This window comes from Azolla caroliniana, unplaced genomic scaffold (assembly GCF_043228905.1).
Source record: "Azolla caroliniana isolate FFs.n. ecotype wild unplaced genomic scaffold, voAzoCaro1.0.p SCAF_1, whole genome shotgun sequence".
In the NCBI taxonomy this organism is placed as follows: domain Eukaryota; kingdom Viridiplantae; phylum Streptophyta; class Polypodiopsida; order Salviniales; family Salviniaceae; genus Azolla; species Azolla caroliniana.
The window spans coordinates 33,301,878-33,325,898 of NW_028230436.1; the positions used below are offsets into that span (position 1 = coordinate 33,301,878).

At 38.2% G+C, this 24,021-nt stretch overlaps 3 protein-coding genes across 3 annotated transcripts; 1 reads left to right on the plus strand and 2 right to left on the minus strand.

Moving 5' to 3' along the window:
* LOC147869915 (ADP-ribosylation factor 1-like) lies at positions 1–3,231 on the plus strand. Its single transcript, XM_087334670.1, has 5 exons — positions 1–194; positions 2,229–2,299; positions 2,385–2,504; positions 2,599–2,717; positions 3,141–3,231. The coding sequence occupies exons 1-5, from the start codon at positions 47–49 to the stop codon at positions 3,229–3,231; spliced, it is 549 nt and encodes a 182-aa protein (XP_087190796.1). The 5' UTR covers positions 1–46.
* Positions 3,232–12,383: 9,152 nt separating this feature from the next.
* Positions 12,384–16,698, minus strand: LOC147869916 (transcription factor ABORTED MICROSPORES-like). Its single transcript, XM_087334682.1, has 8 exons — positions 16,490–16,698; positions 15,677–15,862; positions 15,297–15,378; positions 15,117–15,185; positions 14,159–15,016; positions 13,416–13,703; positions 13,009–13,179; positions 12,384–12,738 (listed from the first exon to the last, which is right to left on the minus strand). Exons 1-8 carry the CDS (start codon positions 16,573–16,575, stop codon positions 12,601–12,603), a joined length of 1,878 nt encoding a protein of 625 aa, XP_087190808.1. The 5' UTR covers positions 16,576–16,698; the 3' UTR covers positions 12,384–12,600.
* A 3,630-nt stretch (positions 16,699–20,328) lies between these two features.
* LOC147869917 (protein STRICTOSIDINE SYNTHASE-LIKE 3-like) lies at positions 20,329–22,529 on the minus strand. Its single transcript, XM_087334692.1, has 4 exons — positions 22,141–22,529; positions 21,477–21,752; positions 21,082–21,249; positions 20,329–20,918 (listed from the first exon to the last, which is right to left on the minus strand). The coding sequence occupies exons 1-4, from the start codon at positions 22,479–22,481 to the stop codon at positions 20,519–20,521; spliced, it is 1,185 nt and encodes a 394-aa protein (XP_087190818.1). The 5' UTR covers positions 22,482–22,529; the 3' UTR covers positions 20,329–20,518.
* Between the last annotated feature and the right edge of the window lie 1,492 nt (positions 22,530–24,021).

Genomic DNA, 24,021 nt, shown 5'->3' on the forward strand with positions numbered 1-24,021 from the left:
ATCAGATCTGAGGAGCCCAGAGAGAGAGCACAGAGAGCTGAGAGAGATGGGGCTCACCTTCACGAAGCTCTTCCAGCGATTGTTCGCGAAGAAGGAGATGAGGATCCTGATGGTCGGACTTGACGCTGCAGGAAAGACCACCATCCTCTACAAGCTCAAGCTCGGAGAGATTGTTACCACCATCCCCACCATCGGTAAGCGGATCTGTGATTTGTTTATCTCCCTGTGATGAAGCTTGCGGGAGATGGATCTCCTTTTTTTTGGGGGTTTTTGAATATTGTTGTGAACAGCAGATGCTTCAATTTTGATTTTGACTTCATTTGTGAAAATGGGCCCCTTTGCGTTTCGGTTATATGTCTGATGCTTCCCTTGGATGGATTCTAGTTTTGGTTTTGATTCCATTCTGTATGTTTTCTGATTTCGATTCCAGTTTTCCGAAAATGGACATCATTCAGAATGGAATCTCGGATTTTTATTGTGTTTCAGTGAATCTTGGACTTTTATATGTAAATGGATCTGTGGTTTTGGTTTTGTTGGACTATATATTGAGAGAGAGAGATAAAGAGTTCTGCATGTCCGTGTTTCTCTGTATATGTATATGTCTTCAGGACTCTTGATTTAGGTTCTCTCTATAATAAGCATCTGGCCAGTCTTCTTCTTTCTCTCTCTCTCTCTCTCTCTCTCACCATGCCTCCATGGTCTTATTCTGACATGGCATCAGAGAACTAGCAAAACTCTTGGACCGCATACTGTGAGGCTGATTTCGATGGGATCTTCATCAAGCAGAAATATGCAAAACCACATATTTTGTTGCTTATTGTAACGAGTTCGATACCATCACATCGGCAAAGTTATTGGATGAAGTTATGGTAAAGATTGTTTAAAAAGGGAATGCATAGATGACTAGAATGATGTTGATGGGAACTTTGGGAAAATATGGTCGTTTCTTAGTGATAAATGAGCGCCTGGAATTTTGCAAGATAAATATATTGAGATGCTAATTGACAGGTTGATTCTGAGCTCATTCATGTGTGTTAAAGAAAAACATATGTTGTCTTGTCCAAATGCAAGCTTTGGGATTGCTAAACATGGTAAAAAACATTCGTGTTGACTCTTAGGTCATACATGTGCAAGCCTGATTTCAATAAGATATTTTTTTGGAAAAGAGATGATGAATATCATATTGTACTGCTTATTGTAAAGGCAGATAGATAAATCCTAAGGAATAATTTGCTTCTTGCTTCTACTCCTTCCTTCTAAAATGAGATGCCAATGGCATGTATTATAGCCTCATTAAAACTAGGCCTGCCAAATTTCATATGTTGTTGCTTATTGCAAAGGAAGATGTATAAATTACTTGCATAGTTTTCCACATGATTCCTTTTCTGAATTCATCGACAACAAAATTTATGTCAGCACATCATGAATAGATTTTATGAAGGAAAATGCATAAAGCACATGTGCTAATTTTCTACTTGGACCTACAGCAAGATTCACCACCTGATATAAATGAAAAATATGTGACCAAAAGGGATCACATTTCAAATAGATGCATAAAATCATGTGGGATAATTTGCTGCTCAATTAGAAAATTGTTGCTGCTAATTTGAAGAATGCTAAATGCAATGAGACAATTTTCTATAAAATGGATTCCCTAACGACATACTTTTGCTTATTGCAAAGAGATGTGTAAATAGCATGGATATTTTGCCACATGATTCTATAATAAGATGCAGAGAACCTATGCAAAAGATCTAAATCCTAAATTATATTCATCTCTAAACAAGGATGCCTAATGACATGTTTTGTGCTCATACCTAAGGTGGGTGCCTAAATCTTGTGGGATGATTGCTACTTAATTTGATTCTGTGATGCAGACACATGTATGTACTCTGATTCTATCAGAAATACGTCAGAATTAGAGATGCGCATTATTATATTTATGGCTTCACACAAAGAGATATATTAGTTACATGAGCTCATTGATCCTTGTCTGGTATCAGCTTTCTACACTGGACCTCTATTTGCATGCTAATACAAACGCCTGCTTCAAATACTGGCTTCAAGGAAAATGTACTTGGCATTAAAACAGGGAATTGCTTCCTAATTGCAGTAAAACAGAACTAGATGCCTAGTTAGGGCTTGTGTGCTTTTCAGCTTATTTTTGACATGGATTGGGTACTTCGTGCTGGATAAGTCTCCTAATCTTACGTTTTTTGTGATCCTAGGTTTCAATGTGGAAACTGTAGAATATAAGAACATTAGCTTCACTGTCTGGGATGTGGGAGGCCAAGACAAGGTAGCATGAAAGTCTGAACTTGTACAATGAATTTCCCTTATTTGTACAATGAATTTTGAGATGAAAATATTCGAACCATGTCTAGATCCGACCTCTGTGGAGGCACTACTTCCAAAACACACAAGGCCTTATCTTTGTTGTCGATAGCAATGATAGGGATCGTGTAGTTGAAGCTCGTGATGAACTTCATAGAATGCTAAATGAGGTTAGTAGCTTATCTCTTTTGGCTTAATATAGTGTATGCTAAAAAACTTACGTTGTCATCTTGGTCTAATTTTTCAATGATTTTACTTTTGAAGGATGAGCTGCGGGATGCAGTTCTCCTTGTATTTGCCAACAAACAGGATCTTCCAAATGCAATGAATGCTGCTGAAATAACTGACAAGTTGGGTTTGCATTCACTTCGTCAACGTCATTGGTATGTTCTTGCATTCTTGTAATTGGTAAATATAGATGTCATTTTCCATCTAATCACTCCAATTACCAAGTTGTAGGACTCCAGTATTGTTATTTATTATCATTATTTGTTATATGGCATACTAGTTTTAAGCAGGCTTATCCTTTGATGTCTTGATCACACTTGTGTTATGTTGTAAAACTTGTTTCCTATTACCAGATTTGTCAAAGCCCAGTATTGTTATTTATCATTTCTATCTTCACATGGTGGTATGAAGTAGTTTTTCTAAGTGCAATGGCATGCATTGTTTATCTTCTAGGTATATTATTTTTGGGAAAGAGCTTGATCTTGTTATTGTGATCATAGTACAGTTATGTGGAGTTGTTTGAATCAGGCTTATACAACCTTGTTTACTAATTAATGCATCTCGATTATTTTAATCAGGTATATTCAGAGCACTTGTGCCACTTCTGGAGAGGGCCTTTATGAAGGTTTGGATTGGCTTTCTAGCAACATTGCCAGCAAGGTTAGTTGATCTACAATCTTATATCATCTTTTTGGTGCATGAATTTGGTCTAAAGCCAAAAAATGTGGCTGCAAATTGTGTATGAAAGGATAATAAAATTTAATTGGTTTATTTGCAGGCATGAGAATTAAAGACATAACTAGAGTTTTTGATCAACCTTCCTTTTAATAATGGACAAACTGCTGAAGGGGTGTCCATTAGATCAACGCTTGTTTTGCACGCAACTTTTAATTATATATATGTTTAAATATACCTCATGACTATCTATATATCTTGATTTGATTCTTTTCATTGCAACTTGTTATTCCCCTTAACATTCATTAGAATTTAACATAAATATACAAAGGTTGTTTTGCAGTGTTTCTATCATAGACAAGCTTCTTTCATAGGCAATTGTGTCTAATGTGAGGTTTGTGACATGTGAATGGTGGACTGAAAGATGTTATGTAACAATTTTTGTGTTAGAGCAGGAGTTCATTGAGTTCATCATCATCAAATATGTTATTATCTCCTTAATCTCTTTTATCAACATTAATATGCTTACGCTATGATTCCCTCAATAATTTGAGCATGTGGATCACCAGTTTTAAGGAACTAAGTGATTCATGGACTTATTTTTGTAGAACTGTGATCCAAATTGATAAATGCCACTTTGGTGTGCGTAACTACCTGACTCTTTTATGAAACTCTATAACCAGTCTAAAGCAACTGAGGGATAAATGGACTTATTTTTGTAGTACTGTGATCAAAATTGATAAATGCCACTTTGTTGTGCGTAATTACCTGACTCTTTTAAGAATCTCTAAAACCAATCTAAAGCAACCGAGGGATACATGGACTTATTTTTTTAGTACTGTGATCAAAATTGATAAATGCCACTTTGTTGTGCGTAACTACTTGACTCTTTTATGAATCTCTAAAACCAGTTTGTCCCAACCTCTTTGTAAAAGGTTTTCTACAGCCTATCATAATTGTCTATCATAATTACAATGCCTATAATAATTGTTAGGTATTGTCTGATTTAGTGATGAGTTTTGAATTGTCCTTCCCCAAATGCTTCTTGTTAATCCCCTCTCTAGTGTTATTGCCATTCGATTGTCTTTCCCCAAATGCTTCTTGTTAATCCCCTCTCAAGCACCATTATTCCTCACCCCTTTCAACTCCACCCTATTCCAGTTTTGAAGATGAGTAATTTCCCTTCTTGACCCTTGGATGCATTAAACATTCAAGGTGATCTTGTAGCTCCTATCGTTCATTGATCTTGATTTCATTTGCATCATGCTTATGAAGTTTAATATTGAATCCTCGTAAGTTTGATCATGTGGATATGTGGCAATGGAATATGTATATACAATGTGATGTTAGCTAGAATGGAAAAATCAACTACAAACAAAATTGCTACCTTTCTTAAAAATAAACTTCTTGGGAAGAAATGATTGATACAAGGAAGTTTTCAATAATGGCTCAAATTCCTACCATTGATGTATAGTCATAAACCACAAAGGTTATCAAGGATCCTCTTCTCCAAGAATAATCTCTTTCAAGGATAAGGATGGGACGGCCTACTCCAAATCATAACTTTCATGAGGCTTGCTCAGCATTAGCTTCCCATGAGTCTATAGTCTTATTCAGGGCCTGAATTTGACAGGTTAGCATAAAAGTTTTTTGACGGGCATTTTTTAAAGATGTATGTCATATGACACAAGAGTGCAAAAACTAACATGCCATTTGACATACAAATTTTAATAATGAAAGTTCTATATGATGCTTCATTGTTATACATTTCATTACTATAGAAAGTGCACAAATAAACATACGTACCTAACAAAGATAATGAAATACATAAAATTAATATCATGTTAATGTTTTTACTAATAAGTATGAAAAAAAAAGTTAGTAAAAATTTAGTTTTAACCTAAAACTTAAAACATTAAAATCAAACCTAGAGTTATACACTCTTAAAGTATGTATTTAATAAAGGTTCTTGTTTAAAATTTCAATCAAATTTCAACTAATATTGTAAATATTTGAGAATATATACCATTATTACATGATAATGATATTATTTTAAGTGTGTTATAAAAAACATATAATTTTTTGGAATTTTTTTATATAGTATTAATATATTATAATACACACTTCATATATATAATAATTGAGATATGTATATGTACATTGTATATAATATATATGACAGGGAAAATAGAATTTTAACATGTCATTTGACATGCATAATTTGTAGGGGCCTTTCGCATGAAAAATGGATATTTAAACTTTATGTCACTTGACGGGCATTTTTATTATGTGTATGTTTTTGACGGGCAAAATGGCCTTTGACGGGCATGACACCCGTCAAATTCCTGCCCTGGCTGGTATTATTGTGCATCGTTGATCAACTTTTCTTGGGTCGATCAGATGTCTCTGTCAAATATCTACATTCTCATCTTTTGGAAAGAAATGCTAAATTAAGCATCTTGATCTTACGTGGATGTACGAAGGCTTTAAGCTATTGTGTAGACATATGCAAATGGTGTCTTATCCTACATTCCTAGCTATGTCACTTCTATGACCTAATGGACAAATATTTCTATCAGAAAATATTTTTAATCCTGAGATTCAACCAACTACTAACATGGGGTTATCTGTCTCTAGAATGGGCTCTTTAGTTCGAACCAAAGCTGTGAAGCAGGTAGTTGGTGTATCAATTTCAGAATTGGCATAATTTGCAGAATTGGAGTCACATAATTTGATTTTGACCCTGATAAGGCTGCTTATAATCAGTTGGTGAGAGGTCAAATACCTATGTAAATGGCTCAAGCAAGCTCTATTCTCAGGAAGAGCGAATGGTTACTAATTATATGGGTGTTAATGGATACTTAGATATACCAGAGGCTGGACGTGTTTCAAAGTTTCTTGATTCAGCTGCATGATTATGTCGAAACTAATTTGGAGAAATCTTTGGAGAAATAATTCTTTCTACCAAAATATATTAGGGAACATGAAGGTAAAATCTTCAAGTTTTAGAAGGCTAAAGATTTAGTTTATGTCAATATATTTTTATAGCACTTCTAATTTGGAATAATTGCTAAGGATCGTGGTATGATTTGTTATCACCTTGGATATCCAATTGTGGTTGACGTTTCTCATGTGAAACTTATTGAGTGTGTATCCAAAAGGTTGGAGGATAAATTTACATACTAGAGTCTCGATTCTAGCCTTTTCATGTACGACTTAACGTAGTCCGATCGATTATCAGGCCTCTATGGTGTCTTATTACATTCCTTTGTTACCATGGTCGAAGAAAGCTCTTGAAATGGAGTCCTACTCAATGCAAATGTTGTTGTGGAAAAGAAAAGGGAAAAGCTCATTGTTGTGGTTGGCATGGGATCATGTTTGTACTCCGAAGCATCTTGGTGGGGGCATCAATATTCAATTTATATGAACATATGTTGGCCCGTCGATTTACTTTCATTTGATTTATTTTTGAGGGTGCACAACCTTGGACAAAAATGGTGCATACTTTAAAGAGAAGACAAGAATTGAGCTTGGAAACATGACAATTGATGCTAATTGGTGGAATGCCATTGATTTTGAAAGGTACGTTAAATGGGCAGGGTCTCTGATAGTTAATCATTTGTTGACATCTTGGCAAAGTATGTGTGAATTTTGTGGAATGGCATCCTCCACAAGAATGGGGATGTGCCAACTCATTACAAACGAAGGTTTTGGCAGCATCAAGATTGTTGAGGTGAGATGGTAAACAAATTCTTTACCTTCAATTTAATTTGATGGCTCGGTTGGGTTTGGTAAGAATCAAGCATGCTATGTTGGTGCCACAAAGAAGATTAATGGTTATTCAAACAACAAGAATCCGAGTGGAAATTCCTACATAGAAAGGTCGTAGCAACCACCAGACAATTTGTAGATGTGAGCATACTCCAACATGTGGCAAATGACACAATGCATATGAGTTGTGGCATAAGTTTGTCGGCATGTATGAGAGAAAGAATGAGCACTCTTCACAAGGCATCACTAATGAGGAAACTGATGAGGTTGAAGTACACAGATGGTGAGAGCATTTTGGTGCACACTAGTACATTCATGGGTTTAGCGAATCAATTAGCCTCAACCAAGATGCCTTTAGATGATGAGATATAGGCCCTTTGCTACTTTCTTCTGTACTGGACAATTGGGAAAGCCTAGTAGTGTCACTAAGCAACTGTTGTCAAGAGGACAGGTTGTCCTTAGAGGTTGTAAAGACAAGTCTTCTAAACGAAGAGATAAGAAGAAAAGAAATGGGTACCTCGTCTCAATAAGAAGCAAATGTAACACAAGATCCCAATAGAGGAAGGCGTAGGCAAAGGGGGTCTTAGAACTGTGACCAATCGAGAGAGAGAGAGAGAGAGGTCAAAATCTAAGGTAAAATTCACGTGTTTCTATTGTGGAAAACTGGGTCATTTCCAAAAGAACTATCAACATTTTAATAGAGACAAAGGAATTGTTGATATTGTTGAGCTGAAGAAAATTTCAGAAGAGAAAAGCAACTCAGCCATTACAGCTAGTGAGGAAGAGTCGTTGTTCATTAGTGGACAAACTTGTGTGAACCTTGCAAATGATGAGTGCTCTTGGGTTGTCAAGTCCGGTGCATCGTTTCACTTGACTCTGATAAGGGAATGCTTCTAATCTTATACATCTAGTGACTATGGTTATGTAAAGATGAGGAGTGATGGTTCATGCAAGGTTGTTGGCATAGGAAATGTTTGTTTGTTGACATCTACTGGATACGGGTTAATGCTTAAAGATACACACCATGTTTCGGATGTTAGATTGAATCGGATATCTGTTGGATGACTTGATGATGAAAACTAGAGTGGTAGCTTCCAAAATGGTGTATGGAAATTTGCAAGGGAAGTCTAATCGTGGCTAAGGCACAAAAATAGAATACACTGTATATAATGCATGCAAAATTGTGTAGAGATGAAGCAAATGTAGTGGACGATTCAGTTGGTGAGTTATGGCATAAAAGGCTCGGCCACATGAGCAAGTGGGGAATCCATACGCTTGGTAAAAAGGTTCTCCTTCTAGAAGTGAAAGGTATGCATCTGAAACATTGTGTGGATTCCTTGGCTAGTAAACAAAACATGGCGTCCTTTCATTCTAGGCCTCCGATGAGGAGAAAACATGCTTTAGAACTGGTTCACACTGATGTATGCTATGTGGATGCAAAGTCACATCGTGCTGCATAATACTTTCTGACTTTCATTGATGACCACAATAGAAAGTTGTGGGCTTCTATACTGAAAAGTAAAGACCAGGTGTTGTCAATCTTTAAGGATTTTCATGCTAGGACTGAAAGGAAATCCGGACAAAAGTTGAAGGTTGTCAAGACAAACAATGGTGGTGAGTATAGGGGCCAGTCCGAACAGTATTGTAGGATTCTTAGTATCAAACTTGAGTATACAATGCCCAAGACACCTGAGCTGAATGGTCTAGCAAAGAGGATGAACAGGACCATAGTGGAAAGGGTGAAAAGCATGTTGTGACATGCCAAACTGTCGAAGTCATATTGGGCTAAAGCAACGATGACAGTTGTTTATCTCATAAACATGTCCCCCTTAGTGCAATTCGTTCAAGATATGCTGACATACTAAGAGGGAGTGATAACTTAAGTGCCATACTTAAGACACCACCTAGAAGGTTGAGCTCATATGTGTATGCTTTACTAACACATAGAGATTTTGTGCTTCAACGTATGAATACCCCTTCTTAGGAAGGAGACATATATCAAGAACACATGTATACTCTAGTCCCATAGAGCAAAATTGGCCTCTTTATGGACGATAAAAATTCTAATTCTAATTCTAGATGGTGATGTGCCACAAAGGGTATGGACTTGAAGAGATGTCTCTTACCAGCATTTGAGGGTGTTTGGATGCCTTGCATACATGCATATTGCAAAAGATCAGAGGTCAAAGCTAGACAACAAGTTCGAGTGATGCATTTTCTTGGGGTCCTCAAAAGACGAGTTTGAATATAGATTGTGGGATTTGGTTGACAAGAAAGTGGTTAGAAGTCGGGATATTGTGTTTATGGAAGAAAAGATGATTGAATACTAGAAACAATAGCAGCCTGTGTTGTCTTCCCAATCGACCACTATTCTGGATTCTGTAGTTGTTGATTCCAGTCCTATACAACCGGCTGACATACAACAGTTGGTTGATGCACACCATGAAGATGTGCATGGTGCAGATGATACTAAGCCGATTGAAGCAAATGATATTCAGCCGATTGCTTAAGTAAGGAGATACCCACTTAGACAAAGAAAGGCTTCCTCTCGATATGCATGAGAACCATACCTGTGATCTAGTGGACATATTTGAGGGAAAGAGAGCTCTCAGAAACAAGTGGGTCTTCAAACTGAAAACTGGAGAAGATGGTTGCCCACCTAGATACAAAGCCCGCATAACGGTGAAGGGCTTTCAATAGAAGAAGGGTGTCGACTTTGATGATATATTTGCTCCAGTTGTAAAGGTGTCATCCATCCGAACTGTTCTAAACCTAGTTGCAAGCATGAAGTTGGAGGTTCAACAACTAGATGTAAAAATAACATTCCCATATGGTCAGCTAGAAGAGGAAAACTACATGGAGCAACTTGAGGGTTTTGAGGTAAAAGGAAAGGAGAATCTTGTATGTAGGTTGAGGAAGAGCTTATATGGTTTGAAGCAAGCTCCTCGACAATGGTATAAGACATTTGAATCCTTCATGATGAAACATAGATTCCACAAAACACAAGCTCACCATTCTGTGTTTGTGAAAAAATATGATGAATATGATTTTCTTATTCTCCTGCTTGGCTGTCACAAGAAAAATATGTGACAAAAGTATTGCAAAGGTTCATTATGGATAAGGCAAAACTTATAGGCCCTACACTACCAATGAATTTTAAGCTAAATTCTAGTCAGTGTCCGAAAAGTGAAAAGGATAAGGCCGAGATGAAAAAGTTGTCGTATGCCTAAACTGTTGGTAGCCTAATCTATGACATGGTTTGTACTAGGCTAAACATTGCCTTTGTTGTTGGGACAGTCAATCGATTCATGAGCAATCTTGGTAAGAAGAATTGGGCTACTGTGAAATGGATTCTTAGATACTTGAAAGGGATAATGAGTTTTAAGTTAATTTCTAGTCAGTGTCCGAAAAGTGAAAAGGATAAGGCCGAGATGAAAAAGTTGTCGTATGCCTCAACTGTTGGTAGCCTAATCTATGACATGGTTTGTACTAGGCTAAACATTGCCTTTGTTGTTGGGACAGTCAATCGATTCATGAGCAATCTTGGTAAGAAGAATTGGGCTACTGTGAAATGGATTCTTAGATACTTGAAAGGGATAATGAGTTTTAAGTTAATTTCTAGTCAGTGTCCGAAAAGTGAAAAGGATAAGGCTAAGATGAAAAAGGTGTCGTATGCCTCAACTGTTGGTAGCCTAATGTATGACATGGTTTGTACTAGGCCAAACATTACCTTTGTTGTTGGGACAGTAATCTTGAGTGATCTTGGTAAGGAGCATTGGGCTACTGTGAAATGGATTCTCAGATACTTGAAAGGCACCTCGAGTGTATGCCTTAGGTATAGTTCCAGAAAACCTATGCTTGAAGGTTTCAACATATGTGATGACTTATGCAGGGGGAGCTGTGTCTTGGCAATCGAGATTGCAAAAGGTTGTGGCTTTGTCGACCACAAAGGCAAAATATATGGCTATAGTTGAGGCTAGCAAGGAATTGATTTGGATGAGAGATTTTTTGACTGAATTAGGAATGAAACAAGACAAATTCCTACTTCATTGTGACAATCAGAGTGTCACCCACCTTGCCAAGAATGATGCCTACCACTCTCGTATCAAACACATACAGAGAAGGTATCACTAGCTACGAGAGAGGGTGGACGATGGTGATTTTGTGTTAGTGAAAATACACACTATAGATAATGGGTTAGATATGCTGACAAAGACTTTGGCCATGGAAAAGCTTATTGCTTGCCGCATGAGAGTGGGTCTGGTTGACTCTCCCATACATGAGTGAAGGGGGAGTTTGTTATGACGGTTTCCCTCCTCATGGGTGAAGGAGGGGCCATAAGCCGACTAAGGACCGGCTCAAAGCCAATTTCCATCCTCAACGATGAGGATTGGTGTCAAGGTTGTGGCCTTGATATTTTGGATATTCCCCTAGTGATGTAGGGAGGTTGTAAACATCTGTACAGTCTGTCATAGTGAAGTTCTGACACCTTCAGGGTCCCGTGGTTATTCCTATTTTAGGGTTTTCCACGAAAAATATCGTGTGTCTCTATTTTGCATTTTGTTTTGTTTTCCCTATTGGTTGAATCATATTCATGAGTGGTCAGTGGTGGTATAAGTGGCCGGCCGATTCCGACCCCTATACACAACATTTTTACAACATTTTCTTGGGTCGATCAAACATCTACATTCTCATCTGTTGGAAAGAAATGCTAAATTAAGCGTCTTGATCACGGTGGAAGTACGAGGGCTTTAAGCTATGATGTAGACATAAGCGGATGGTGTCCCAGCCTACGTTCCCACCTATGTCATTTCTATGACCTGATGGACAAATATTTTTATCAGAAAATATTGTTACTCCTGAGATTCAACCAACCACTAACATGGGGTTATCTGTCTATAGAATGGGCCCTTTAGCTCGAACTAAAGCTGTAAAGTAGGTAGCTAGTATATCAAATTCAGAATCGGCATCATTTGCAGAATTGGAGGCACATAATTTGATTTTGACAGTGATAAGGCTGCTTATAATCAATTGGTGAGAGGTCAAATATCTATGTAAATTGCTCAAAAAGGAGATGAGGAAAATAAAGTTTCTGTAAGGGTTTCTTTCCTACAGATGAAAACTGCTTTAGTCGATTCTATTCAATATCCTTGATAGTAAAAAAGAGGTATAAACTTACTACAATCCATTTCCACCGTCAAAATTATCTATTGAGCTAGAAGAGCTGCACGATCCATGGCTTATTTTGTGGAGAAGTGGGCTCTCTTTGCCCGTCAAAGAAATATTGTATTTTTATCAACCTCCAATATTCATGGCACGGTGCACTTGTTCTTAAATTTGTCCATTATTCAATATGATAACTTCCCCTTAACAGGTTCTTCAAATAATGGTAAATTGCCTAATATACGTTATTAAATTCTTACAATGATTGCCCTTGCTTGTCAAAATCACCAAATGTACCCATATATTTTTCTTTTGAGACAAATTGCTTTGTCACCTACCTAAATTAGATTCCTTTTTTCTGACGGTAACTCCCTCACACCCAACGATAATATCTGTTTTCACAAGTTATATTATAAATAGTTTATCATTTTAGATGTTGACCGAGGGAAGATCTTTATCAAGAGGGAGGTCGCTTAGTAAACAGTTCGAACGAGGTTCACATAAAGATGCCATCTCCATTAAGGACTCCTTCACTTGTTCTGCTTGAATCATATCCTTTTCCCTTGTCTGCATCAAAGATCCAAAATGAACACCAGCTTAGGTAAAATGAAGTTTTTTTCTCTTCATATGGGTCCACAAGTTCAAGGAAACACCAAGCACAATATAAACACTTTGAAGTTAATGAGGATTCATATAGATAAATATAGCATACTTTTCATATACCCTATCACAAGTCTAATAAGGGTTGATAGATGCAATGGCTCTTTCTTGTTAGCACCGAGATCACTTACAATTCATTGAATTCAGACAAGACGACCTAAGAAAATAGAATCTTACCTCTGCGTTGAATACATTCAAAACAAGGCCCCTGAATGTGGTTATATTAGCATGCACAACATCAAGCCCAAGAACATCGAGTGTATGCATTAATTTAACAAAGACACTGGGCCTTTTCTCACAAAATATCCGCAAGCTAAAGCCATGGCTATCCAACTTATTCACTTCCACCTGAAAGTACATATGCAAAATTTCAGTATTGGCTCTAGTCAAAACATTGAAATTAACGTTTGGTATATTAACAAGAATACGCCTAAGTTTTCAAAATTACTGGAATACCTCTGCAGGATAAACATTTGTAACTCCAAAGGTGTATTCTGGTAAATTTACATAACTTAGGGATATCATAGTAAATACCAAAGCGTTAGAGATACTTATTACACATGCTCGAAAACGCCCATTTTGACCTGCATCGGTGGGATTGGTTCATCAATCCTCTTATCATTCAAGTCATTAGAGATCTTCATTTGATCGGTCTTTAGTGAACATTGGACGTCATCTACTCTCACAAGAAGCCCATTTTCTTCCATCTGGTTCCCGCAATTTCCTTCCTCTTGTTGATGCGAGGAGACATGAGTTTGTTGCAAATCCTCGACATCTTTTGTTTCGAGAAGCTCATCTTGCAGTTCTTTCACTTGTTGTTGGAGTTCTTTTACATACTCTATCGCATCTCCAAGAATTGATGCCCTGTCCATCTGTACACATAGTTGTGCCAGGTGAAAAATCCCACATGAAGAAATTTGTCTTCTGGTTCAATTAAATTCCACATGGATAAATTCTCTCTTTTTGTTTTTTCTTTTTCATCGCCACATGAGAATACCAGCATTAATTTTAATTGGAATTGTTATATTGGCAAAGAATAGTATTGGGCATCAGAATATTCATCTGATTAGAGGAGGGTAATACCTATTACATGATTATATATGCACTCATTTTGAATGGAATAGTTATATATTAGCAAACAAAATGAACTTGGTCTCGAACATGCCCACCGATTAGAGTATACTACAGGATATCCCTAGAATGCCCCTCCAATTAAAGGAGAAATCAGAGATAAATCCCACAGTGGTTTATGATTGCCAGTAATGGATTCATGGCTTAAAGCTTAAGAAACTTGAAAGGAAGAAGAGTGAGACAGAAATCAACTTACCTTGGTTATCTTTGGCACTAAGGCACGCAAGGAGTACAGTCTCTCATTCAACTTCTTCCTCCGTTTGCGCTCCGCCACCAAGTTCTTCGATAAATGCCTCCGCCCTGACCTTGCTACACCTTTATCTTCATCATCCTCCATTTGGTCGCTACACTCCGAAGAATCAGCCCGCATCTCTTGCTTTACATCTCGATCCGAGACCTCCTTAGAAAGCCCACTAGCATGTGGGGAATCCAAGAAAGATGACTTTTGCATAGAATAACTTGGAGCCATAGGTAGAATCATATCGGGAAAGCTTGATTCACCTGATAATAGAGCTCTCTCTGCCTGAAGAGAGTCCCCGATTCCTTCAAACATTTCATGTCTTTGCTTCGGATTCGAAAAACCCCCTTGGCTGCCTTGACCAGAGAAATTAAGCTGTTGAGAGCTCATGTGAATGGATAAAATATTTTCATGTAATGAAGGCTCATGGCTCCAGGGACCCAAGTCTGTTGAGGGTATCCAAGGGAATTGAGTGTTTCCGCTTGAGTTCGCATTGTAATGGGGTCCACAAATGCTTGTATTCGCTGAATATTTTTTCATTGACTTGTCATCCAGCATCCCATGATAATTTTGCAAGTCTTTACTGAACCCCGATATCAGTGGAGACTCTGGCATGTTCACTATCATTGAGGGTGTATTCAGTCCACCGAAGAAATTGTTTGTATCGAAGTAGCCCCCTCTGTTGCCTCCACTTTGGAATTGTTGCTCGTGTAATGATGTTCTGTCATTTTCGGCCATTGGGTTTGTGTTGTTTGCCAACCATATATCACCACATTTATCCATCACTAATTGTATAAGAGATGGGTTGTCCATGGCCTTAGATCAAACGCACCACCACGATCATTTTCTTATTTTGCATGGAACGAATAGATAGAGAAACACAATTAGAAGAAGCCAAGTCAAAGGGAATACTCACTTGATTGGATAGGCCAAGCTCGATGAGACCTGCTGGCATTGGAACATAGACTTTCGCCTGAGAAACCTCCTGTAGATGTCACCCTTTGAATCATCAACAACTCGAAAACTTTCAGGAGAACACAGAATAGAAAATTTCAAATTGATTTTTGGAAGAATATTGCTTGATAGAAATCCATACTTTCAAGGATGAGGAGCATGCATCTGAATTTGAAAGATTAACCCATCGTGGTTGTCCAGTAAACCAAACCTGTCCATGTATTCTGCACATACCATAAAACATCAGTCTTTAATTCATTATCCTCCATGTCTCTCTGAACTATAGCTATCCAGAAAAACTTGGTCTATGTTCACACAATGACCAACCTTTGGCCCTAGTCCATTGCTATCGAAACAATAGCTTCCCAGAATACAAAACATAAGTCTACAAAGACACTAGGTCTATAATAACATCCAACTATGTAGCTACTATCCATTGGCAAACTCTCGATTCATTAAATCTTTGAGGCTATGCATATGCTCATAAGATGGATGTACAACCATAGTGATGAACGCACTTACCCAGTATCCAGAGAGATTGATAATGGCATTTGCATGAGGAACTCGCAAATTGAGCTATTGGCATGTGGAACTGAATTGTCAGGACATTTTGGTCCATCCAAAAAAGATGCCGAGGAAATAAAGCCGGTTTCTTGTAGCAGCTGAGATGATGCTCCAGCACAGCAACATCCTAGTAATTCCACTAATCTGACAAAAAAAAACATCGGTACAATTGACTCTAGTACGAGAACAAGCATGAGGATATGGAATATTATGGTTTACATCAAGTTTTTATCATATAGAGGGCAATGTAATGAGTATTTGGTTTCTAAAAGTCTGATCCACAACAACCTATACTTTTGTTAGTAAACAAACTACCATTTTGTACATCAACAATATACATCTTCGCTCATCAACAATCTATAACTTTTGTTTATCAAGAAACTATGCCATAGTTCATTGACAATATAGACAATCGTTACCTTTTTCCACCAGCAAACCACACCTCTTTTCATCAATAAACTATAACTCGAATTCATCAACAATAGATACCTTTGCTCATCAACAATCCCTACCATGGTGATGACAACAATCTATACAGTTATTGCAACTAACTAAACCGTTGTTCACTAACAACCAAGAATCTATACCTTATATCCATGCCTTTCAGATAACAAACTAAACATTTGTCCATTAACAATCAACAATCTATACCTTCGTTCTTATGTAAGAATCTATACCTTTGTTCATGAACAATATCCAAAGCTTTGATCAACCTTCCAAAAACGGTATCGAAATGCTAAATGATTTTCAAAAGCCGTAACATCAACGTACCTTTGTTCTTCAACAATCCTCCAATAAATGATATAATCGACGCCTTTCCCACCCACAAGAAATCGAAGCTGTTCGTGTGGACCCATCAAATTGGAATACGATTTTCAGATGGTGTCACATATCCAAGTGCGAAAAAAGAGGAACAAATTGGACGTGAAATCACGTGGATCTCAGCATATATCAATTTGATGTTATAAAAGAAAACGTAATAACAACTCAAAAACAGCTGCGAGAGAGAGAGTCTTTGTTAATACTATCGAGAAAGAAAACACAGAGATAACATAAGCCCTTAACTCTCTTGGGGCAAGCGGGTAGGACATGTAAACCCTTAATTTCCTGTCTCTCTCATGTAGCATATAAATCAGGCAGTATATGTAAACCCTGATTCAATGTCTCTCTGTTTCTCTCTGTCTGCATCTCTCTCTCTCTCTCTCTCTCTCTCTCTTTCTCTCTCTCTCTCTCTCTCTCTGTCTGTGGCTCGCTCTCACAGTCGATCACTGAGTGAGTCAGGAAGAAAACGTGAGCTACCAACTTCTTGTTCCATCTGCTTCGACCCAAACGTGTGTGCTCTCTTCTCTCTCTCTCTCTCTCTCTCTCTCTCTCTCTCCATTCTCTCTCTTCATTCTCTCTCTTCAATTGTCGTTGGTTCACACGCTCACACACACACACACACACCAACCTTGTCCCACTAGTGCCTGCCGTCCCATGGGGCTGCCACGTGGCGCGTCATCAACCCCTCTCGCCCCGCCACTCCTCGTTTCGGTCCGGGGGCCCCCGGCCAAACCACGACACCCACACCAAAACACGTATCTTTTTAACCCAATGTGAGAGACGCGTCCTGCCCCCCCCCCCCCCCCCGGTTCCCTACACTTCCAAAACCCCATTGCCCATCCTAGTTCCCATCAATGCATGAAAGCTGCCTTGACCTACTAAACATTCATACCTTTCTTCAAAGACCACTTCTTAATCCTCTTTATCATGCTTTCTTGGCTATGCGCATACAATTGCTTGATCTATCGGACCGCCCCACAATTTTAATCGCCAGTTTGACCTGTATGTTGACCACCCCCCCCCCCCCCCCATGCCCAATTGTGATTGACACGACAGTAGTGCACATATGTGCTTGGCACCTCTACCCTTGGCCAGTCTCGCCTTCTTGATGCAAGGTTGTCTTTTCATAACCCCAGAGTAGTCGTGAGGGGTATTTTACATCGTGCAATGGGTAGGGGAACTATCGAATGCTACCTAAAGCCTTAGGCATCCATGTTGAAGCAACATCTTGGCTTATAACAACGAGAAAAAGAAAACAAATGGTCTCACGTAAAAGCACAATATGCATTATAACTTTGAGGTTGTGGTGTCCCGTCTCCAATAGTCAAGTTTGATTTTGTCCTCATAATAACCTTACATCATATTTTTATTTTAGAGATCATGCATATTAACACTCACATTGTTGGGGCTTTAAAAAATAGCACCATGTTATAAATGCAATGACTCTAAAAGATTTTCTACCTTTGACTTCCCTTGAAAGTCTTATGCGAGCCTTTGCAATTTTTACACACCATTTTTTTAAGATTTTTTGACATGGGTTCATTGTATAAATAAGATATATTGGCTGCTAAGTGATTGAAACAAGGCTACAACTAGAAGCCAATGGTTGCAACCTTAGCAAAGTACAACTAGAATCGAATGGTTACAACTCCTATATTGACGGCATCGGGAGGACTAGGAGTAATATGAGCCTTGGAATATGTGGGAGTTCCTTTTACTATGGATGCTCTAAAGTCCAAACAACTTTTCGATTTATTGATCTATTTTATTATTGGCCTTCAAGGTTGGATAGATTTTCTTGAGTTGTCTAATACATTTTATGTTGTCCCTAGAGCCCATAATGACAGGGGTGAGTCGTGACTAAATACATAGTTCTGTGGCTACATTTGCACCCTTATAGAAAATGTTATGCAATTAGTCTATTGCTTTCACGCAAAAGCCTCAAAATAAGGCTGCTTTTGAAGAATGGAAACGTTTTCCATGCTCATGTAAAATTATTGATGCTTTTACTTTTATTTTAAACAATTTTCATGACCCAAGGTGTTTGCGTCATACCTTGAAAATTATGATTCTTTATTAGAGATAAGTGACAATCAATATATGTGGTTTTATAATCATCTCTTGCCATGGATAAGATGCACATCATGCTCTAGAGTGCTTTCCTTTACCTTGGAAATGATAGGTCTTTGCCTTGTTATCCATGGACCAACTATGGGACTAAGGAGATCATGTTAGTCTTGGCCGGATTGGGACCTTAAAATGGACAATGTTGTTTTATCTCTATTGCTTGGTCATTGGGGTCATGTTGTTTTCTTCAGCTCAAATATTGGTTGTGTTTCCCCAATTAAGCCTCACATCGCCCTATATCCTTTGTATTCCTTGGCCTTTGGCGTCATGTTATTTCCTTGAGCTCAAATATTGGTTGTGTTTCCCCCAATTAAGCCTCGTATCGCCCTATATTCTTTCTTCTCACTAACAAGGTCATGCTTTCACCATAGTGTTGGTCATTAGTTGGCGCCCTTAACTACACCATGTTCATAATATATCACATTAATTCCTACAACAATTATTTAGCTTATTTCTCTATGTTTTCATGCTTCCCATGCGAAGTTTTTTATTAATTTTTATTGTTTTGATTCTAAGCATTTAGTGTGTATAATCTATTAATTTATCCTCAAGTATTGAGGTGCCTTAATGTTCCTCGTTATTTTATTAGCTTCTCATTTCCACTAGTTTCTAAAGAAAAGGAATGAAGGGATCGTGTGTTTGTGATACTTCTCAAGATGAGTCGGAAAAATGAAGTGTGCTTGCACATTAGGATCTCTTTTGAGAGTGGTCCCAAGAAATAATGGTTTCTTTTCGCGGCCTTTTAAGTCTATCAAGAGATTTGAGTGATTATGGATCAAATAGATTCTTTGACTCTAGTTCAAATGAAATAGCCTTCTCAATCCAGAACTAACTAATTCACCTACATGTACCAACAAGAACATGATCATCCATCTCCCATGACCAACAATCTAGTATATAATCCTCCCCCTCCCCCCCTAAAAAAAGAAGCTCAATCCCTACATTTGAGGACATGCACAAGGCAACCCTTAGGAGTTCTAGGGGGTCCTAGACGAATATCTCAAGTCCAGAGTGTCACAAGTCTTGACTATTGCTAGGTCAGAAGTTTGTTTCGAACAAAGAAGTTCTTTGGACTTGCATGGTTTAAGTGATAGGGGATGTTCATTAATAATAGAACTTCTTTATTGCGTCAAACTATGAAAATGGAATCTCCTAATCATGGCTTTCTGCACAACATTGTTTAATCCTCTTATTCTTATTTTGTTCCCTTTCACATGTATGCTTAAGTTTTCCTAATGCTATTTTCTAGGGTTTCCGATATCCACCCACCCGCATTGATGACATCATAAACTTCAAATTATTTTCATTCTCTATTAAAAATTCTAAAATTCTAAAATTTGCAAGCCAATATGTGGTGTGACGCGAATGGGGCTAAGCTTTGAAACCATTACATTTTCGTCAATCTCATTTTGCACTTTACTCTCACATGTATCTTGCTATTTGCACTTTAACAAATCAGCCATACACCACATAAAGGACTATTTCTATGGTAACTTACATTTATGGATGTTGATTTCAGACATTGAAGTTCCTAATGGCTAGAGTTTCTCGAAAGTTAACAATACTTCTCTTCTTGATTAATTTGATAAAACATAAAAAGAACTCATTTTCCAAACAACATACAAACCCACAAAATGTTGATACTTACAAATCAATGACGGTTGAGTATAACAACTTTTCCTTTTATAAATGATTGTCAATATCATTGCTCAAATCACATTTTTGAGACTTTGAGAAATGCTTACGCAACACCTATAAGAAAATTGAGGTGTATGAACACAAATGTATTGTCAATGCATGAGAAAGGTTTGTAAAATCCCACTCAAGCAAGTAGGAACCAAGTCATCAAGACTATCTTGAGAATATGGCAATGTGTGGCATGATCACCGATCCCATCCAAAGTTTCCCGTCTCTCTCCTCCACTTCACTAACAAACTTCATAGTCTTACCAGTTGCATCTTCTAGGACCTCAAGAATTTTCCCTTGTTCATCGAATAAGATCACCATGGCATGTGGGCTTGTACCAAGAAAAATTCTATTGAGTTGCTTGAAGGAAAGAGGTAGTTGAAGTAGGGCTCTTCGCAACCAAGGATACTTCAACAACAACCATGCGGATCGAGATTGACGACAATAGATAGCAACCCAAAATTGTCCCTTCTTGTTCGCTCTCACATTGTCGGGGAATCCTGGCAAGTTAGCAAATGTCTCCATGGTACCAGCTTTTTCTCCCTTAAGCCAATACTTGTTCAATCTATAGGACAAATACAAATTCACACTTGGGTTAGATTCCCATGAATTGATGTCTCTCAATTCGACCAATGTTGTATCAAGGGACATCAATAAGTTTACTCTTAATGCTAGAAAATTTTGCGTAAATATCAATAATTTTACTCGTAGTTAAACATAAACTGTACCTTGTTTGTCCAGTCTCACAAAATACTAAGAAGGAGCCATCTTTGCTGACCGAAACACCATTTGGAGATAGCAATCCGCGAAGGAGAACTTTCACTTCACCTGTCTTAGGGTCATAGCACAAGAGTCGTCCACTACGATCTCCCGAGAATGCAGTTAATAGAAATACACTGTGCCATGTCAAGGCTGAGATCAGATCAAGATGGACTATATGACAAAAGCATTGACAACATATATATGTATCAGTATGTACCAAATTGTAGAATTTAGTATCAACTTGTGTAACATTTGTTTTCTTGCACTACTAAAAATGGATATACCATAGCAATGCTTTCCTTCATCAATCATTTATATCTTTACAAGTTCCCATCAAAGTGAAGGGGGGATGAGAGTATACCTTCGTGGGTAGAGATCACTCGTGACCGAGAAGTAAACAAGACCATCCGGGCTAATATCAAGATCGTTGGTGAAGGCGAATTTGGAGCCCTCGGCTTCGCTAACTAGATACTTGGGTTGGCCACCATGTGGCTCCACAACGAGGAGACCAAAGTACGAGTCCGCAATGTACAATTGCCCGGTGCTCTTCATGAAGCGAAGGCCGAGCGGCCGGCCACATTCATGCTCATGGGCTATGTTTGGAGCCGGAGGAGACTGGGGCTTACAATTCTCGGTCCTATTAAGAGTGAAAAATAAAAAACAAAACAAAAAAGGAGCTGAAAACGCAGAGTGGGGCTAAATCCAAGCAATTCACTCCTGGTATAAAGTTGTATAAGGGAACCAGTTTAGGGTTATTTTTTTTAAATGATCTGTGATTCACTCCTGGTAGAAAAGTTGTATAAAAGAACCCAGTAAGGTTAGGGCTAGAGAAGCCATATCCATTAGGCTAACTTTGAATTATTCAAATGATTAAATAGGAAGGTTAGCAAATAACCCATCAATCCTAATCTACAGATCTAGGCAGAGCAAATCCCAAAGAAGGAAACAAACTAGTGAAGAATTGAAGGTTTTACGGGTTGAGTTTATAGGGAACTAGAATTTGGTACTTGAGAAAGAGAACATACCCATTGGGATAGATGGTGGCAAACTCTGTCCATCCAATGTCCGGGCCGTCCCATCGGAGGATGCGTCCGTCGGCCATGCCAGTGTAGGGCCCGCGCCCGTGCGGGTCGAATGCAAGGCTCTCTGGTCCGATCACTTCCCGAGAGAACACGATCTCCGCGCTCTCGAGCTTGTTGTGGGGATCTCTAGGGAACTCATGATTGAGGTGGAAAGGCCGGACGGGTATCGGGCCTGCCTCGAACTCTGGATAATTCGCGATAATCCGGAGCTTCAGAGGATCAATTGCTATGAAACTCCCAAGCAGGAGTACCAATATAGCACAAATTCCCCCATAACCCACCATCTTCTTACAACCCCCCTTTGTGTGGTCTTCTTCTTCCTCCTCCACCTCCTCGTTTAGGTAGGGAACTAACTTTCCCAACCTTTTTCCTTTATATGCCCCTCAATGTCCCCTCTTGCCCAAAGAGAGTTTTCTTTTCTTCACTAATTCCCGGAGACCGAGACCGCTCCTCATGGTCAACCTCGGAAGAGCCATCGTCACATAGCCCTCGAGCAATTTTATGGACCCAACACCCCCCCCCCATTTTTTCCCCCTTTTGAGGATTAAATAATTTGTTGTGACATTTTCTAGTCAAAGAGATACCTCCTAGTATTAAGTCGATTATTCTTTGCTTCACACCGAACGTCTATACATCGACATCTCACCTAATTCGCATCACTCACGAGGAGCAGGGGTTTGCCTTAAATTCCATGTGTATTACAAACGGTTATACCCTACATACAACTATGCAATATGAATCGTCCTATATTTCAATGCAATCGTAATGGTGGGAACACAATAATATGAAAATATATTGAAGGCACCTATAAATTGTCATCGCCCATACACCAAATATAACAAAACTATCATCATGACATGGTAGCAAAGGACATGTTTGGGTGGTGAATCAACAATATACATTTACTTTTCAAATTGAATTAAGACATGGCTCAATACAACAAAGATGTTTGAATTTGAACAATACAAGTTGAAGATCTTAGGTCTTCGATTTTACATGGGTATAATGGTTGTGTTTGTGAGGCCTATGAGGAAACCATGAAGTAAATAACTTGTTGTGGGGGTTCAAAGGCCATGTAGAATGAACCCTTGGAAAATAGACATGGTGTTGAGATGATAGTAAACAATTGGTTGCTAGAAAGACGTGATGATAGCACAACATTTCATTTAAGAGCTAAGAGATACCTCATAGGAAGGTTAGGTTCATGATCCACACAATAGTAAATAGCAAAAAAGGCAGGGTTGTAATCAAGCATTGTTATAGAAGCCACATCTTACTATCGTCAGGGTGGTCACAAGGCCATGGAACAAAACCACAAAAAGGGGAGTTATTTTATTGATGTGGTGTGAAACGATCAATCATAAAAGTGTATGGGAGTTAGTAAAGGCATTCCATATCATAGCATGAATGCGAAGACAGATGTTTGAGAAATCAGAAGATAAAGTCCTACATTTTACTTAAGGGGAGAAGTTTTAGTGTTCCAAAAAAGGAGCTACTTTCCCATTAGTTAGGAGAGATTTTTACGGAGAGACTTTTACAAAAAGGCTATATATATATATCTCGTATTTTTATGCAGGTTTGCACAAGAGGGTTAAATTTGCTAAGAGTTCGTTTTTAAAGACAAAAGTTTCATTGGTTTCCCAATTTTAGATAGATTCAAGATTAGAACTTGACATGTAGTTCAATATATTTAATAATCATTAAAATGTAGCTTGATGTGGGCCAATTAAATTAATAAAATGTTATTACAATGTCTTCTTCATAAGTTTGTTTTGAAACCCAAATCCATCCACAACACAAAATTAAATTAATATACAACTATTA

Coding starts and splice junctions, on each gene's coding strand:
- LOC147869915 (XM_087334670.1), top strand. CDS start 47: ATGGGGCTCACCTTCACGAAGCTCTTCCAGCGATTGTTCGCGAAGAAG. Junction 195..2,228: donor TACCACCATCCCCACCATCG/GTAAGCGGATCT, acceptor TTGTGATCCTAG/GTTTCAATGTGGAAACTGTA. Junction 2,505..2,598: donor TTCATAGAATGCTAAATGAG/GTTAGTAGCTTA, acceptor TTACTTTTGAAG/GATGAGCTGCGGGATGCAGT.
- LOC147869917 (XM_087334692.1), bottom strand. CDS start 22,481: ATGGTGGGTTATGGGGGAATTTGTGCTATATTGGTACTCCTGCTTGGG. Junction 21,753..22,140: donor GCCACCATCTATCCCAATGG/GTATGTTCTCTT, acceptor CACTCTTAATAG/GACCGAGAATTGTAAGCCCC. Junction 21,250..21,476: donor AGTGATCTCTACCCACGAAG/GTATACTCTCAT, acceptor GACATGGCACAG/TGTATTTCTATTAACTGCAT.
- LOC147869916 (XM_087334682.1), bottom strand. CDS start 16,575: ATGGGTCCACACGAACAGCTTCGATTTCTTGTGGGTGGGAAAGGCGTC. Junction 13,704..14,158: donor TAGTGCCAAAGATAACCAAG/GTAAGTTGATTT, acceptor CTATGTGTACAG/ATGGACAGGGCATCAATTCT. Junction 13,180..13,415: donor AACCAATCCCACCGATGCAG/GTCAAAATGGGC, acceptor ATGTACTTTCAG/GTGGAAGTGAATAAGTTGGA.